Source organism: Microcaecilia unicolor, chromosome 10, assembly GCF_901765095.1.
Source record: "Microcaecilia unicolor chromosome 10, aMicUni1.1, whole genome shotgun sequence".
NCBI lineage: Eukaryota > Metazoa > Chordata > Amphibia > Gymnophiona > Siphonopidae > Microcaecilia > Microcaecilia unicolor.
In genome coordinates this window covers 207,709,372-207,728,333 of record NC_044040.1, presented here as the reverse complement: position 1 = coordinate 207,728,333, position 18,962 = coordinate 207,709,372, and the positions used below count along the sequence as shown (strand labels likewise).

General features: G+C 41.4%; 1 protein-coding gene across 6 annotated transcripts in view; it reads right to left on the bottom strand.

Annotated features, from left to right (window-relative positions):
* The window catches only part of ACAP2 (ArfGAP with coiled-coil, ankyrin repeat and PH domains 2), a 160,869-nt gene that overhangs the window by 127,753 nt on the left and 14,154 nt on the right, over positions 1–18,962 (bottom strand). For all 6 annotated transcript variants that reach the window (XR_003943647.1, XM_030217153.1, XM_030217155.1 and 3 more), the window contains exon 2: positions 12,224–12,281. Coding sequence is in view for 5 of the 6 variants with exons in the window: in XM_030217153.1 (XP_030073013.1) it covers positions 12,224–12,281 (58 nt within the window). In the remaining variant the exon portion in view is untranslated. The remainder of the gene's footprint in view (positions 1–12,223; positions 12,282–18,962) is intronic.

The window sequence follows — 18,962 nt, the reverse complement described above, 5'->3', positions numbered from 1 at the left end:
TTTTTTTGATATATTTTGATATGATCACAGAGTTTCAAGTCTAAGTAGACACACACACATATTGATATATAAAATCTAAAAAAAATTTTATTATATACTAGAGGGTTTTCAAGTCTATGATGACTTTTTCTATGTGCTATACAATGAACACTCATGTGCAATAATAGCCATAGTAGTTGAGACTTTTCCCTCATGTGCAACTCAATATCTGCTTCATAGTCATTGAGATTATCTAGTACAGTCAGCAGAGAATCTGTTAGGCATTTTGATACTTTTTAGAATTATCAACCCACTATAGCTGAAAGGTTGGATTCTGTATTTTGATCACATAACTGTTTGTATTGGCATTGAATCAATTAAAAAAATGCCTGGGGTTCCCCCCTTTCCTTGTCTGGTGTTTAAAATTATACATGGTTGTTGTCCACTTTTCGCATTCAAATTATACCTATACCTGCTGCCCGGATTTCTTCTCATTTTGGAACTACACTTAAATTGGCCTTTCCTTTGATTAGATATATGTTCACTATAAAAGTTTTCATGAAACTCGTTTATTTATCAATCTAACAAAATTTGGAATTCTATTCCACTTCAAATTCGGATGTCAACGATTAACTACTTTTTCAATGAGTTGTTTTTTTTAATTTATAAGAAGTCTTTATTGAATCTTTAATCCATACAAATAGTGCAACCACAATACAGCGTTAAAGTACACTCAAAACAATCAGAGGTAAAGCCATCCCTTATAACAGAAAAGAATAGCCTTCCAATTCCTTGAAAAACACAAAGAAATCGTTAACTGTTTAACAATATAATCAGATAAAACTTCTATTGATTAGATTTTTATTTGTCCCTCCCTTCTAAGAATATACTCCTCCAAATTAACTCTAATCACCCCAACAACCCCTCCCCCCAGTCAATCCCTTAAGATACTATCCCACTCCCCATCACGCTATGTTTACACAAAACCAGTACAGAGAACCAAATCGTTAATACGCACAATGCTGTAAAAAGGGCCCCCCATATAGCCTCCCATTTAGCTAGTGTAGGATGCCTAGCTGCCCACAATTTCTCCATCTCACAAATGTACCAGAGCTTGTACTTGGTAAGAGGAGGAACAGTAGGCTGCTTCCTGTGTGCTGCCAAGGTCACCCTCGCCACAGATGTGGCATGTCTCACCAACAGAGACATAGTAACATAGTAGACGACGGCAGAAAAAGACCTGCACGGTCCATCCAGTCTGCCCAAGAAATGTGCCACTTTTTTGTGTATACCTTACCTTGATTTGTACCTGTCTTTTTCAGGGCACAGACCGTACAAGTCTGCCCAGCACTATCCCCGCCCCCCACCATCGGCTCTGGCACAGACCGTATAAGTCTGCCCAGCACTATCCCCACCTCCCAACCACCAGCCCCGCCTCCCACCACCGGCTGAGACTGTGATTTAGTCAAACCAGGAGGCTTTTTCAATGAGTTTTATAAACGTATCTATTTTTAAACATTTTGATTGGTGATATATGTTATAATTTTAATATCTAACTTTATGTAACCCACTTAGACTCCTTGTTGATACAAGTGGTTTATAACTACTGAAAATAGAATAGAAAACACCTTCAGAAAACCACATCTACAGGCCGATCCTCAGAACTCCCACAGTAAAGCCAACAGCGCACACCCCATACCGCCATAATGGTACAGAAAAATACCTTTCCAATGCTCAAAAGAAAAAAATATTCAAATTATATGCATGCTGCAAAAGCAAAGGGGAAGAATGTGCTTGGCGCATTTGCAGATGACTTTTGCAATAAGCGCTGCTCTTGTGCCAGGCAAATCTGACCATGCAGTACACACAGAGGCTGCTCTTCTGCGCCTTTAAATATAAGCTTTTCATTTTTTATTTATTTTTTTACTTGGAAGGCTTATATTTAAGCACAGAAAACAGCCACCAACGTGCGATTTCACTTTTGCCTGGACTCGCGCACATTTCTTTTCCAGTACTGGCCCTTCCAGGCTTGAACGGGCTTTTCTTCCACATCTAAAAGCAATCAAAACCAGAAGATTTTAAACAGGAAATCAAAAGAAATCCTCTCTTCAAAACTTCCACCGTCAGTTCCAAGCTGACATTTTTCCAGTGGTAAGGACAGGGTTTGTTTGTTCGCTGTTCTCTGAGCATTTGAAAGGCATAGCAAATGATGTCATTAACATATTTGACCTTGATAGGTTCTAGAAGGTGGGCTTACTCAGGTCCTGAAATCTAGTGGCTGGTTTGCTCAGGGTTCTGAGACCTGGTAGTCTTGAGACAGTAGAACACTCCTGGCTCAGAAATACCCTCCAAGCACATAACAGTGGAGCCATGAGCTGAGTTTCCCTAAGTCCTCAGATCCTGTTGAACCAGAGAAACATGACCATCCTCTGCTGGAAGCAGAGAAATACTGGCTATCCAGTTCAGATACACCAATTGTTATATAGGGGACTGAGCTTGGATAGAAGGTTCTTCTCTGTCTCCATCTGCTCGTAGGGGGATAGATATAGCCTGCATATCTGGACTGGCCTGGCAAGCTTGCTTGCTTATTTATTTTTTTGTTTGTGAGCGAAGGTGTTGGGGCGGTGAATTCCAAAGGCAAGGCCCTTGGATTGAAAAGACGGACACTCTGATGTGCTCATGGATAACATCTTTATAACTAGGTATGGATAATCGATGCCGAGTGAGGGATTTGTGGGTACAAAAGGAGAAATACTGGATTAACTGGCGAGAAAGGTAAGAGGGGTTTCACCAGCAGCCAGAACTTTGAACACTAAGAGGAGCAGCTTGTAGGTGATGCGATGTGAAACAGGAAGCCAATGAGCTGATTTGAGAAGGGGGCGATATGATCGTATTTCCAAGTTCTTGTGATGAGACATATTGCTGTATTTTGTACTAGATAAGGAGAAATTAGATCTTACCTGCTAATTTGCTTTCCTTTAGTCCCTCCGGACCGGATCAGGATTGGACTGATGGGTTGTGCTCGCCTACCAGCAGGTGGAGACTGAGAAAAAACTCTGACTCTAGAGAGCCAATAGGAGCCCTGGCCATGTGACCTTAGCCTCAGTATTTGAATAACAAAGCAGGAAAGAAAGAAAGAAAGACCTTCTGTGCCGTATGGAATCCTAGCAGCCACAAAGCACTCGGCAATGCCAAGTATCAGAGCTCACCAGCAACTCTCACCAGAGAAGTGGTATGGCCCGATATGTATTACAGCTCACCAGCAACTCTCACTAGAGAAGTGGTATGGCTCACTTGTACTATAGCTCACCAGCAACTCTCACCAGAGAAGCGATATGGCTCACATGTAATATAGCTCACCAGCAACTCTCCCCAGAGAAGTGGTATGGCTCACGTATAATATAGCTCACCAGCAACTCTCCCCAGAGAAGTGGTATGGCTCACGTATAATATAGCTCACCAGCAACTCTCACCAGAGAAGTGGTATGGCCCACTTAAGATTTTATATATATTCCATCAACTGAGCTTACCAGCAACTCTCACCAGAAAAATGGTAAATCATATTTAAGGTTTTATAGATATTCCAGCAACTGAGCTCAGCCACAACTCTCACCAGAGAAGTGGTATGGCGTATTTAAGGTTTTATAGATAGATTCCAGCAATTGAGCTCACCAGCAACCACCAGAGAAGTGGTATAGACAACGTAAAGTTCTGTATATATATAGTATTGTTCCACGAATCGTAAAGGAATGAATACACTTCCTACTTAATAAAAGAAGCTAAAGAATAGAGAGAACATGGGAGGGGCCTGGTCCGGTCCGGAGGGACTAAAGGAAAGCAAATTAGCAGGTAAGATCTAATTTCTCCTTCCTTAGCGTCCCTCCGGACCGGACCAGGATTGGACTGATGGGAAGTACCAAAGCAGTAATCTGAAGGGAGGGACACTATGAAAACTGCAGAGAAATGTTCATGCTGCATAGGCCACCTGGCGACAACTAACATGTAGTGTGTCCCAATGAGCAAAATAAAATGAAACTAGGACTAAGTTGCCAACTTACCAATGTGCACCGAGAGCACCAAAAATCGCCATAGTAAGAATAGAGCCCGCTTCTGAAGTTGTGGAATATGTTGTAATACGCTGTGGAACTGCCCTCTCAGCGAGAAGAGAAATAGACATTCTCATTTCCTTGATCCTTCGCGATATAGCGGGTTAGAAACAATGAAAAACTTTTACGCCTACTGGCTAGAAGGACAAAACCAATAAGAAAAAACCGATTGGGAAAGGTGAAAACTTTAAACTACAGCAGACCGAAAAGAAGTTACCAACCGTAGAAGTATTCCACACATAGATCTACTTGCTGCAATGGCTACTGGGAAACACTGCTTGAAGAGGAAAACTTTATAGAAAAAGTTATGGCTACTAGAAAACAGAACTTTAAGAGTCTGTTCACCTAGTTCACCTAGCTGGTGGACGAAGCGGGAGGTACAGGTTCAGGACTCCTTTAAGAAACCGCTTTGACAGTGGATGCTGCATAAGCGTGCGGTTGTCAACAGTATCATGCATCACTGATAGAGCTGCCAAATGAACTCTAATGGATGAGTAAGACAGACAAGATTTCGCAAGATGCAGAAGATATTCCAAAACATGCAAAATGGATACTGTTTGTGGAATGAAGTGGCGAGAGGAGTACCACAGAGTGAACCGTCGCCACTTTGATTCATAGGACTTTAATGTAGATTTCTGTCTGGAAGCAATTAAAACTTGAAGTACTTCCTGCGAAAATATCAAAGATGTTGCAGACCCAGTAACCACGCCATAAGTTTGAGTGACTGGGGGTCCGGATGTAGAAGGGTGCCTTGGTTCTGCGTAAACACCTAGTGAGATGATGGAAGAAACGCATAAAGAAGGCTGAAAAACCCCTGCTGGACATTGGCATCTGTCCCTGTCTCCGTCAAGACTGTTGCTGAACGGAAGAAGCAAGAAATGTTCGTGAGCCTGAAGGCAAAAAGAGATAGCCCTGAAGTGTCGCAGTGAGGAAGTAAGACTGAAAAAATGAGAGTCCATTCACCTAAATGCAGGGTGACACAACTAAGAAAAAAATGAGTACAAACTCAAGAGTATACTCTTAACTCCTCCTTGGCGGATGACATAACCCATTGCCATGGCAAGGACCAACATAGCTCTCTCCGCCTTGTTTGTCATTAGGGAAAACAAAATTCACCCGAAGGTAAAACGAATTGCTGAGGTCCCCCAGGAAAAAAAATATATATACAAACAAACTTCTGCCAAAAAGTGTACTGCACGAAGCATCCCAATGACAGAACTAAGGTTCTTGAGATAACTAGATGACACTTAAATAGTGCGATTGATGACCCTGAGATTCGCAATAGGATGAAGGAAAATTCCTTCTTGGGCATTAGAAAGTAAAATTGCATTCTGCAGAATAGAGCGAGGAAATGGCCGAAGGCCCAAGGTCACCAAGAAAAATATAAACTGGGATGTTTGCAGAGGAGACAAAAGACTGTGCGCCAACCTGACTAAACAAAGAGAAAATCTGAGATATCTGATGAGAGATCAAATGAGAGGCCTGGCTACAATCACCACCCAACCTAGAGACTGTAAGAAATGCAACATCCGGTGCGTGACCTGAGAACTCTGCTGATAAGACTTTCTCCAATTAGGCAGTCGTCTAGGTAAGAATGAAATGACCCTAAGAGCGCAATGAACATCCTCTTAGATCTATAAAAGAACGCAAGAGAGAGTACTGCTGAAAATGACCGGTTAATGCATAAGCAAAAAACTAGCCATTCTCTGGATCCTGAGGAGAAGAGGAAGGGTGACCAAGGACACCAGTTAAATAGGGCTACAAACTCCAACCCTATCTCTATGGCGTTCCATAGTTGGGTAAGTTCTGAATATAGAAAGTTCTGAATATAGGAGTCCACCAGCTATGGTAGTACGCTCCAGACAGAAAAAAATTGTCCCAGTATGAACGTCTGATTCACCGGCCTGTAATTTCTTGGATCTCCCTAATCCACATACCACTAATCCACGTACCACGGTCATGCGTCCTCCCTCACTGAGATGTAGATTGTAAGCTCCTTTGAGCAGGGAACGTCCTTCTTTGTTAATTTGTACAGCGCTGCGTAACCCTAGTAGCGCTCTAGAAATGTTAAGTAGTAGTAGTAGTACCAGACTCACACCCAATAGATATGAATGTTGAGCTTGTTTCAGGTTAAAACACCGAACCTAGGCCCAGGGTCCCCGGTGTTCCTAGTGGTGAACAGCCATGGCAAATATTGTATGCGTTAGTTTGCAGAATTGCTGCAAAGCCTTGCTTTTGGAGCAGAGATTTCTGTTCGATACTCTCGTGAGAGGTTTTTTTTTTTTTGGTTTTTTTTTTCTTTTCTTTAATGCTGTTCTGGCTTTAGAAAGGTGGACATTTGAGCTTCCCCAGAATGGCAAAACTTATGTACCTATGCCCATTAGATATGAATGCTGGACTTGATGGACTTTAGGCCTTACCCAGCATAACCATACTTATGTACCTATGGTATAAATACACAGGAAGTGAGTGAAACCCCTTCCAATTGAAAGAACACTCTGGAGTGAAGGCGCATAGAATGAAAATGAAAAAGGACAAACTTGGAAATTACCTGTAACGAAAAAAGTGAAGTTGTGCCACAGCCACTTGGTGAAGGCAGTGTAGACAAGACTGTATCTGAATTCAAGAAAGCTTGATATAACATCAGGTCTCTAAGGAAGAGGAAGAGATAGCAGATGGTATGTATAGGCATACTGGACTAAACCAGGATGTTTATAATCTGCCAATGCTGAACTGATAGAGTAGAGACAAACACGAGTAGATGGTTTGAGGACCGTCCACTATCTTTAAGTGAAAGGATGACTTTATTCTCTAAGTGACCATATGTCCTGTAAAAACCAGAAGAAAGCTAAAATGAAAAATGAGAGGCTTCAAGGCAGTTGGAAAAGAAGGGAAGACATGAATAAAGCATGCCTGCTAAGGCAGCTGAGTGACTGGGAGCTTGGTAGACAGGACTGTCCCTCAGAGAATATGAAAGAGCTGATATATCCCCATGGCATCTGAACAATATACTGTATGCCTCTAGAGAAGGCTTCTTAAAGTCGGAAAAAGAAAACACTGTATAACACTACAGCCATTGAGAGTGTCTGTTAAGTTCTTAAAACACTATATAACATCATACGCATGGAGTAAAATGCTTGAAAGGAACTAAGATATTATGGTCAGAATTGCAAAGTACCAATCAATTGACTCTTAGACAATGTAGTTCTATTCACCAGGGAATGAGAAAGACAGAAATTTACTCTATGCCTATAGAGAAAGTTTCTAAAGTTCTTAAAACACTGTATAATACTACAGCTATTGAGGAAAATGCTTGAAATGAATTATGATATTATGATAAGATGTAGATTTTCCACCAGGCAATGAAAAATGACTGAGCACCAGAAAAAACTAGTGTTAACAGCCCCGTGATACATAGAAATTTAAAAGAAGAAAAGCTTGTTATATATCCATATATGAAAGGAGCCCCCTTTCAACCAAATATTGCCTGCTGATGTGAAGAGCCTTTTAGAATACGCCGTTCAGCACATACAAAAGTGTACACATCTTGGAGCCGAACTGCTCTATGAACTGCAGCCTTACCTTCAGCAGAGAGATCCCCGACTGATAAGATGGAGGGAGAAACAAAATGGCCGCCGTTCGCTCCACTGGCCCTGTGGCGATCGTCGACAGCGCGCCCGACACCTCCGAACAAGCGGAGCCCAGTGGAACGGCGAAGAAACAACAGCCGGCGAAAAAGGCCCCGAAAAAACTGGAGGCAGCACCGGACCCGAAGAAACCTTGAAGGGAGAGCAAAATTTACACGTTCCGGCTGCGTGAACTGCGCGACGCTGACCGACAGCAGCTGTTTGAACTTTTAAGCCATATCGGAAAAAACAGGTGGCCGCGCTTACGCGGTTCGCACCTTTCTTTTTTTTTTTTCATTTGTTTAAACTGCCGCCGCCAAAACGCAAGAAAATGGAGGAAATTAAATCTGACGAGAAAAATCGCTGTTTAAAGTCACAGATACTGAATTATTTTCTTCTGTTTGTTTTTTTTTTTTGTTTTTTTTTATAACCCCTCAATCATAATAAAAACACTGGAGCTGCCTGCTCGTTAGAAGTCTGGGGAAAGAAAGGCTGCTTCTTTGAATTTACTTTTATTTGATTTAATTCTTTTAAAGCAGCTACCTGTTAAAAGTGGCTGCCTCTCCCAAAGACGGTACACCTTTCCAGAGAAAGGGACGGCCCTTCCCTGCTAAGCCAGGGAGATGGGGAGGAAGGGGGGTGGACTCGAGACACCCGAGTTTAACACCCCCGAGGCTGTCAAAGAAAGAAGAGAAAGGAAACCCTGTCAAGCCTCTAAATAAGATTCCAGGCACAGAAGAATTATCACAAATATCTGTAATATCTAAAGAGAAAAGGAGAGAGACTAATGGGCTCACTTCCTACCTGCTGGGAGACTGAGAAAATACTGAGGCTAAGGTCACATGGCCAGGGCTCCTATTGGCTCTCTAGAGTCAGAGTTTTTTCTCAGTCTCCACCTGCTGGTAGGCGAGCACAACCCATCAGTCCAATCCTGGTCCGGTCCGGAGGGACGCTAAGGAAAGACGGCATAGATCTTTAAATCCAGATTCCCTTATATAAGGAATTATAGTAATCTAACTGACTTTAAATATTCTCTTACAATCACTTATATTAAGCTGAAGTTTGTAGTCAGGGCTGAATAGATTTAATTAAACAAAGCCTGTAGAAGGTATGATGAACCACCTGCCCTATTTGAGGTATAAAAGTAAAGGTCCGTGTCCAACATGACCCACAGGATGCGAGCGGAAGAGACCTGAGGGATGGGATGCTAGTGCATGAAAACAGCCTACATATGGAATTATCAGTGCTAAAGATTTGTTCTTTTTTTTACCTTTCATTTTGCTGACTTTTTTTTTTTTTTTTTACTTCATCCCAAAGGTGAAGTTTCAACGTCCATTTACTTCTATAAGCAGAGATCCACAGAGAAAGGTTTTTTTTGTTTTTGTTTTTCCTTTTGCACACAGCAGAACAGGTAAAAAAGGTTGGAAGGGTTTTACAGGCCCTGCCAGCAGAAGGGGAACAAGCCGACCTACGTTACTGTGAAGTACTACTACTATAGCGCTAAAAGACAGAGGCATATTTTCAAAGCACCTAGACTTACAAAACTACATAGTAATCTATGTTACTCTAAGACTAACTGCTTTGAAATACACCTCATAGTGCTCTACACGCATTACATGCGAGTACTTTTCTCTGTCCCTAGTGGGCTCACAATCTAAAATTTTGCACCTGGACAAATGGGAGGGTTAAGTGACTTGCCCAGGGTCACAAGGAGCTGCAGTAGGAATTGAAACCAGTTCCCCAGGATTTGAAAAGGGAGTAGCAGCCTAATGGTTAGTGCAGTGGTTTAGCCCACCAGCAAAGATCAAGATAACATGCTAGATAGGGAAGTGGAAAGGGGATGAGAAGAAGAAGGGGATTGAAAAGGTGGTGAGAGGAAGGGAAATGGGGGAAACTAAGAGAAGGTAAAAGGAAATGCACCAGATACACAGCTTAAGGTTACGGAGACATCTAAAAGTTATTACTGATACTATCTGCCACAATGTCCTCTGCTTCTCCTTTTCCTAACACTAATTTGAAGCGTTCTATGTGGTACCCCTGTTCTACTGAAAGTAAATGGAAGTTAAAAAGTTAATCAACCACAGAACTGGGATCTCCAAGTTGGGGAGCCCTAAGCATAGATGCTTGAGAATCCTGTGTCTAGAACCTCCCCCTCCCACTCATCAACTCACCTATCTACAGGCCTCCTTAAACTTACCTTTCTTGTAGAATGGTTCCTCCTTTCTTCCCAGCCTGCCATTTTAAAAATGATGATAGTTCAGCTTAAGTAGCTCAGGGGGCCCAGGACCAAGGAGCATATAATATCTTTTTTTAACTCAATGGTTAGATAATGCGAGTTAAAGAGACTTCCACCTCTAATTGATGATGTTACATGAAAGTGAATTTTAAGAATACTGCACATAAATTATTTTTTTTTGTTAAACGGTGTGCTACATCAGAAGTAAACTATTATGTACTCTCAAATCTCATTAAATTACTACACTGGAGGAACAAAATTTTGCACCTAGATTTACTGCAATTTTATTACCTTTGCCCCTTCAAGAGGGACGCTTGAATCTTTGTTCAGAAAGAAGTCAGCCAAGCTTAAGAGACTGTTTTCCCAGAGAAAAGCCTGAATCTGTTCCCACAAAGATATGCATAAACCTGCATTATCAGAGAGAAACTTAAACCGTAGCTCCCAGCATGAAGTTTGAACCCCCTGTTCCCACAGAAGTAAACGCAATGCATTGTTCCCTGAGGAAATACTGGAATCTAGGGGCAGTCTAGCAAGTCAGACCCCAGTAGCCCTGAAGCGAGAGTTAATTAAGAGACCATTTAAATGCCAGAGCAAAACTAGCACTTGGTTCCTGTTTTCTCCTGCTGAGATTTCTGTTTGCTGCCTATATAAATACTGAACTACAACTGGGTGTATCTGATTTGATATATGCTTACCATATTTTTACACGTTACACACCCACTATGTGTGTTTTTACAATCCACAAGGCCCCCCCTCCCCCGTACACTATACCCGTATGTTTTCACATTTTGCCTCATATCTGGTATCTCTCTCTCTGATCCCCTCCTCCCGAAGAAAAACAAGTTTCTATTTAATATACCACCATTCGTAAAAAAAAAAAAAACAGCATAGTGGGTTCACAATACAAAAACAACTTAGGAAAATGAAAAGAACTCCAATGGCAAATAGGATAGAGATTGAAGTTTTCCCTCCCCGGTCTTCAGTATTTGTTTGCCGCCTCTGGTTATAGCTACCGACCGACCGTCCAGACAGGCAGCCTTCTGCAAGCATCAAAACCTTTCCTCTGGTGCAGAAACAGGAAGTTGCATCAGAGAAGGAGGGATGTATCAGAGTAAAAGGCTGCCTGTCTGGATCACTGCTATAACCGAAGACAGCAAACAAATACGAAAGACTACGGGGAGGGGGAGGATCAGACAGAGATATGGAACACTCCGGGGAGGGGAAGGATCAGAGACAGAGAGATACCGGAGACAACAGAGGACTGCAAAGGTGAAAGGACGAGAGAGAGGAAGGGCCCCAATGCCGGTAGAATACTGCCATATTTTTACGCATATAATATGCACAGCATATTCATGGGTGTGTTATATCAGGAATTTTATTTCTGTTGATTGGCAATTTCCACCTGTTATACAGGTGTGAATGTGTTATATGTGGGACCATGCCATATGTGTAAAATTACGGTACTCACCGTATACTCACATGTATACCCTGGAGGAAAGGAGAAACAGGGGTGATATGATACAGACGTACAAATATTTGAAAGGTATTAATTCGCAAATGAACCTTTTCCGTAGATGGGAAGGCGGTAGAACTAGAGGACATAAAATGAGATTGAAGGGGGGCAGACTCAAGAAAAATGTCAGGAAGTATTTTTTCACGGAGAGAGTAGTGGATGCTTGGAATGCCCTCCCGCGGGAGGTGGTGGAAATGAAAACGGTAACGGAATTCAAACATGCGTGGGATAAGCATAAAGGAATCCTTTTCAGAAGGAATGGATCCTTAGAAGCTTAGCGGAGATTGGGTGGCAGAGCCAGTGGTGGGAGGCGAGGCTAGTGGTTAGGAGGCGGGGCTAGTGCTGGGCAAGACTTCTACGGTCTGTGACTGAAAATGGCAGATACAAATCAAAATCAGGTATATACAAAGTAGCACATATGAGTTTACCTTGTTGGGCAGAGTGGATGGACCGTACAGGTCTTTCTCTGCCGTCATCTACTATGTTACTAAGTTACCCTGTTTCCTAAAGAGGAAATGGTTCCTACAGAACAGAGAAATCTTTTAAAAACAAGCAGGGACAGAATTACACAGGGGGAGGGGGGGGGGACAAATAGGTGCCACCATGAATTCTTGACATATTTTATATGTCCAACAGAAGCTGCTTTAACTTGTCTAGAGTGAATTTCCAAACTTTGTGAAAAAGCGCTAAAAAAATCATGCTAAACTTTCTCACTAAATTAAAAAAAAAAAAAAACTAACGGGGCACAAAAGGATAAACCTACCTTATCAAGCTTCACTTCGAGTTCTGTCACATCTCCTTCAACATCTTCTAAAGCTGCCCTGTAGGAAATAAATAATCCACCATAAGATTTTATTCAGAGGAAATAAAATTTGCTACACTCTCCTCTTTAACAATCTGCTCCTAAGGATAACGGCAAGGGAAGTACGCTCCCACACGACAGACCTTAGGACCTGCGAGTCCCAAACCGAGGAGGGATTCAGCGCTTCTTCCAAACAGCATTTTTTAAATAACAGTCTTTCTATCCCAATAAGATTGATGACATTTTTATAGTCCAGAGAGTTACTGCACATACAGAAAGGATGAAGGCACTTATTTTTCCCCCCTCGAGACAAACATTCCTGAAAATACAATTCAAAATGTTTTAGCAACAGAAAAGCATTGCTGGAATTGTGTTTTAAAACAACTGAAGAAATTTTGAAATTTGAGCAATGCTTGGGGGAGAGGAGGGGGGAGGATTTGGGGGGAAAGGAAGAAGAGTTTTGGGTTAGGGAGTTTAGGGACAAGTTCTGGTTCCGTTAATAAGGATTGTCTACAGGTTATATTAACCATGCATCAATACAATTTAGGGTGATACGTTCTGTTACAAGGAAATGTATTGGTATTGTATGCTAATATCATTATATAACTGTGGAAAAAATAACATACCTGAGGAGGGAAGGAAATGGGATGGGGGGGATGGGAGAAAAATTTGTTAAAAATGCAAGACTGATGGCTGGTATGTCTTTAATTCAATTCTGGTACACGAGAGGATGTTGGCACATTATTCAAATCAGCTGTTGTATGTTTATCAGTTTTTTGTCATCAATAAAAAATATTGAAATAAATGTATAAGTACAGCTTAAAAAATACAACTGAAGATTCATTTATCTTCATAGACAACTTTGAGCAGGGACTGTCCTTCTATGTTAAATTGTACAGCGCTGCGTAACCCTAGTAGCGCTTTAGAAATGTCAAGTAGTAGTAGTAGTAGTACACTCCCTATAATAAAATGGTAATAATGCTGACATGAACTGCACGAAACAGAACAAGAAAAGCAAAAAGAGACAACCTAATGTATCTATATCCAGAGTCCCGAATCTCCCATGATGCCACACTTCAAGAAGTCTTGGAAAGTTCTCATGATACTTAAAGAATTGCCTGCTACGTTATTGGGGGTGGATCATCCTCTTCTGAAATAATGAGGCTGTAGAAATGGCGTCAAGTCTTCCTTCTCTCTAAAGAAAATCAGGGACTCTACTGAATATGCAGTCTCTCAAATAGAACCCAGCCTCTAACTGCATTGCTTCTCTCTTCCTCCAAACTCTATGGGGGAAATTCATCAAGGTATGGTAAAAGTTTGCTTTTTTACCGCACCTTGAATTTCTGCTGGATTCAACAACCTGCGAGATCCTGGGGTAAAAGAAAGCGAAGATACTTACCTGTAACAGGTATTCTCTGAGGGCAGCAGGCCTTATATTCTCACATATGGGTAACACGGAGTCCACATCGCAGGTCCAGAGCTTGTAACAAGCTTAAAAATAAGTCTATGAGCACGAGATGCGCTCCACCACGCATGTGCGAGTGCCCTCCTGCCCGCTGTGAGATCGTGGGACCAGCAGTACAATATAAAGCATTAAAAAAGGAGACAACTCCAGGGGTAGGTGAGAGGGTATGTGAGAATATAAAGCCTGCTGTTCTCGGAGAATACCTGCTACAGGTAAGTATCTTCACTTTCTCAGGGGACAAGCAGGCTTATAATTCTCACATATGGGAATCCCTAGCTACCAAGCTCACCAAAAACAACCACCAGTCGTCAATTAGACCTCACAACGGCGAGAGCAAAAAAGTAATTAACCTGAAACTATATACAACCTAAGTGAGAGTGCAGCCTGGAACAGAACAAAACGGGCCTAGGAGGGTGGAGTTGGACGCTAGATCCCAAATACCATGACTTAACGACCTAACACTGCTTGAAGAATTCCCCCTACACATGATCTTCTGATCAAACTCCCACCCATCTACTCAGCTCTATCTCTCCTACTGTCATCCCCCTCTACCTGTCATCCCCTCAATCTGTCACATTCCACTGCAACTGCCCCTGATGCCTTCAAATATACTGTGATTATACCACTCCTCAAAAAACCTTCACTGGACCCCCACCTACCCTATCATTCCATATCCCTCCTCCCTTTCTTATCCAGGCTACTTAAATGTGCTGTTCACCACCACTGTCCTGACTTTCTTTCATCTTAAGCTATTCTTGATCTACATGGAATGTTGCTAGTGGAATAGCAACATTCCATGTAGAATCTCAAATAGTAGCAACAGTGGAGGAGTGGCCTAGTGGTTAGAGTGGTGGACTTTGGTCCTGAGGAACTGAGTTCGATTCCCACTTCAGGCACAGGCAGCTCCTTGTGACTCTGGGCAAGTCACTTAACCCTCCATTGCCCCAGGTACAAATAAGTACCTCTATACAATATGTAAGCCGCATTGAGCCTGCCATGAGTGGGAAAGCACGGGGTACAAATGTATCAAAAAAAAATGAGCAAGATACTCCATGAGTTCAGTAAGCTCATAAATAATGGCTATGTTATCTCAGAGCCTCGAGATGCTGTTGCTGCCTTGTTACATGCAATCAAACATGATGAAAACTGCTAGGTGAGTATATTCACTTTGAAAGCTACAGCGCCCACCCTGCCCTTTACCAGAAGATTCAGCTCAGTTTCTGGTGTCAAAAAGTTCTTTACAAGATGGGCTACAAAAAAAACGGCAAGATACAATAAACAATCTGACTGGATAAGATAGTTTCACATTAAAGGGCAGCCTTTAAAAAGGATGATGTCCACAAATTCTTCTTACAAGAGAAGATCCAACCTATCCGAGGTTTCCTCTGCACTGGCACTAAGTAACTGGTGCCACTAATTCCAAATTTCTGGTAACTCAAACCAACACAGCACTGCAAAATCAGCAGTAGGCCTCAACTACTCATACATGGTGTCAGGAGTTCAAAAGCCCTACCAATAAGTAAAATTGTACTGAATGCCGGCACAAATTAAACAAAGTGGAGAGGGAAAAAAAAAAAAAAAAAAAAAAAGAGGCCACTGGTACATGCACAGTCTCCAGGCTCCATGCAGTCAATCGTAGCTCTTAAACCCCACTAGTACTTTATAACAAAATGTTAAGCATTCCTCCTAAACAAACATTCAAAACACCTTTGAATGAAAAGAAATATGGCCCATAATAAAAGTAGTTATTGCATCACGGAACTAACATTTCACAACCCCACCATAATACACATAAACAAAATTCTTTATACAAAATACTGCTCTTTGTCCAAACCTTGATCTACCAAAATATTCAACGATATAAGGGCTGTATCCAATGTTATATTTTAAGGGCCCTATGTCAGGTAGCTGTCTCAGTGGAAGTTCATACACTACATATCCATTTGTCCAAGTCTTGGACATCTATGAACATCATTTATGAGAGGGATCACAGTCCAGCGGCAGGCACCAGTTATGGGCATTCACGATAGATATGGTTCTGTTCTACTGAGTGCCCATTTGAAACTCTGGAATGCATTGAATTTATCAACAATACCTGCCTTTAAGCATGTCCTCAACACTCATCTCATCTTTTCTCTGCCTCCTTCTCCTGATTCTTTAATTAGCCCTGTATTGTTTATAATTATTTAACTGGTTCTGTTGCTTTTATGCTGTTCTGTAAACCGCTCAGAAGCCTAAGTGAAGGTTGGAGGTATATCAAATGTTCTGAATAAATAAAGCTGCCAACTGGCCACTGAGCCAGTTGCAACCATTTCAATTGATAAAATATGGATCAATTTTCAAAGGGAGCTATCCAGGTAACTCCTGCTCACTAAGCTCCAACCCAAATATTCAGTGGCACTTTTAGAGGCCGAAACTGAAACCAAACCCCCTCACCTCTCGCAATCACTCTCGCCATCAACCCTATTCCCCTAATCACTCTCGGTGCCCCCCCCCCCCCCCACAAGTCTATCTTTAAGTTTCTCAGTGGTCTAGTGAGTCTTAAGGACGAGTGATCCCCAGTCGCTCTTGCCCCTGCCAGTTCCGCAGCCAAAATGCCAAGACTGCTGCGGGACGCCTCAGTGGCCATCCTGGGATTGGAAGCAGGATCAGCTGGAGTGGGACAGTAAATTACTTGAATAAACTTGGAAACTTGGATTTTAATTTAAGCACAGACAAAAAAAATGGGTATATCATACCATTGAGAATGAAGGCCTTAACATGTACTCAGACAAAATACAAAAAGCCTCACTGTAATAAACGCCACATTTGCATCTGGAACAACTGGAGGAAAAAGCCTCAGAAAGAAGCAAGCAGCTTTAACTTTGTAGTTTAATGCTCTCATCTTTTAATCCTCGGCTTAAGAAAACCTCCATTTTCTTATTTTATTCAATATTTTCAGAGTTGCAGGCTTCAAAACTATAATCCAGGCTCCGCCCTTTCTGCCTCGCCTCACCCCATGCTTGGAATAAACTCCCTGAGCCCATACGCCAGGCCCCTTCCCTGCCCATCTTCAAATCCTTGCTCAAAGCCCATCTCTTCAGTGTCGCCTTTGGCACCTAACCACTATTCAAGAAACCTAGACTACCCCAACTTGTCATTTCGTCCTTTAGATTGTAAGCTCCTTTGAGCAGGGACTGCCCTCTTTTATTAAATTGTACAGCGCTGCGTAACCCTAGTAGCGCTATAGAAATGTCAAGTAGTAGTAATTATTCCATTCAAACAGAGACTCTTTTTTAAACTTTATGTCACTTATCAGTTTTGGAGCAGTCTTATGAATGTTGACTGCCTAGGAAACAGTTATATATCCTAGGCAGTCAACAGCTTTCTATTTACAGAGTTGGAGCAGTGACTCGTAACCACTCGCCTCCACCTACTCTCCTCCTTCCTGTACACATTAATTGATTTGATTGCTTACTTTATTTTTGTCTATTAGATTGTAAGCTCTTTGAGCAGGAACTGTCTTTCTTCTATGTTTGTGCAGCGCTGCGTACGCCTTTTAGCGCTATAGAAATGCTAAATAGTAGTAGTAGTAGTGAAGGCGTTCAAGCCCTGACGCAGCGGAAATAGAGCCGTAAAACACCAACAGCATCAGGGAAGTAAAGAGAAAGCTGTTGACTGCCAAGGAAACAGTTATATAAAGACTGCTCCAAAACTGCAATACAAAGACAAGTGAAATAAAGTTTAAACAAAAAAAAAAAAAAAAAAGGAGTTTTCTATTTGAATGAAATAATTCTAACCTACTTTTTGGATTATAATTTTTTTTAAACTGCAACTCAGAAAATATTGAATAAAACAAGAAAATGGAGGTTTTCTGAGCCGATGATTAAAGGATGGGAACATAAAACTACAAAGCTTTCTAAGGCTTTTTCCTCCAGTTTTTCTAGATGCAAATATGCTATTTATTACAGTGAGGTTTTTTGTATTTTGAGTTTATTTTTACTATCCTCGTATCCTTTTTGAAGATGGCCTTAACATGTAAGCAATATTCTCTGCATACAACCAGTAATTGTCTTTTTGCAATCAGTAAACCCCATTTTTGTTAAATAAACATTTATGTAACTTAGAAAATGAGTGTCATCAGCACTTTTACTGCAAATGGAGAACCAGTTTCAGAGAAAAAGGCACAATGGGAAAATGGTCTGTGGAGAAGTCTATCATAGATAGTATTCACATCTGCTCAGTCTTCCTGTTACATTAATATATATCACCATCATGTTTCAAACGGTTGATTTATTTTGATGTTAACAGACGACCGGATAGCCACGAACAAGTGATTCAACCAGTCCAGTGGCTGTTTCTGGCCACTTAAATCTTTTTGAATAAACCAACCAGTCAAAGGTTTACTCATACTTTAATATGTAGAAAATTTCTAAATTAATTCTGATCATTTAGGCAGCAAAAGGATTTAATATTCATGATCACTAATTAGTTCCAAGTAGAAAATGACACGGGGGCAGAGCCCACGGGAATGGGGCCAAACTTTGTCCCCGTGTCATTTTCTACTTTGAAGCCTGTTAATGAACTGAACTGTTATTTATGTTTGAGTGATGCAGATGACAATATTTTGATTTTTTGGAAAAACAAGTAAACATGATGGCCACAACTCTCAGAAGACGTCTTCTATTGCAGGAAGGTCTGTGGAAGACAGGAGAGCTACACTGAATCCTGAGACTGATGACTTCTTATTCATCCACATATTAAAAAATCAAAACAGTGCTTCATAGGGCATATTTCTCTACTCTAGGGTATACAGAACGGGTTGTATTTTGTATCCCTGAAATTTTTAACAGGGTGAATTAGGGTTCCTTGGGGTAGTAGAAATCATTTGGGGTTGGAAGGGTAGAGGGAGGGTTATTATAGCTGCTCATTGTTGTTATTGTTTTCTATTTGTAACTTATACACAACAGTTGCACAGCATATTATTCCTTTTTATACTTTAATAAAAAGATTTAAATATAAAATCATAAGTGTTCAAGGCCTCCGCAGATAAGGACAGAGCCCACGGGGATGGGACAGGGACAAACGTTATCCCCGTGTCACTCTCTAGTTCCAAGACTCACATTAATATGCATTTTGGCTACACTATAAACTAGACCCGTCTTTGGCTCTCAAGGATTCAAGCTGGCTCTTGCTGTTTTAAGGCAATGTAGTTGTCTGTACAATAATGTGATAGATCTGTTTAATCAGCCTACA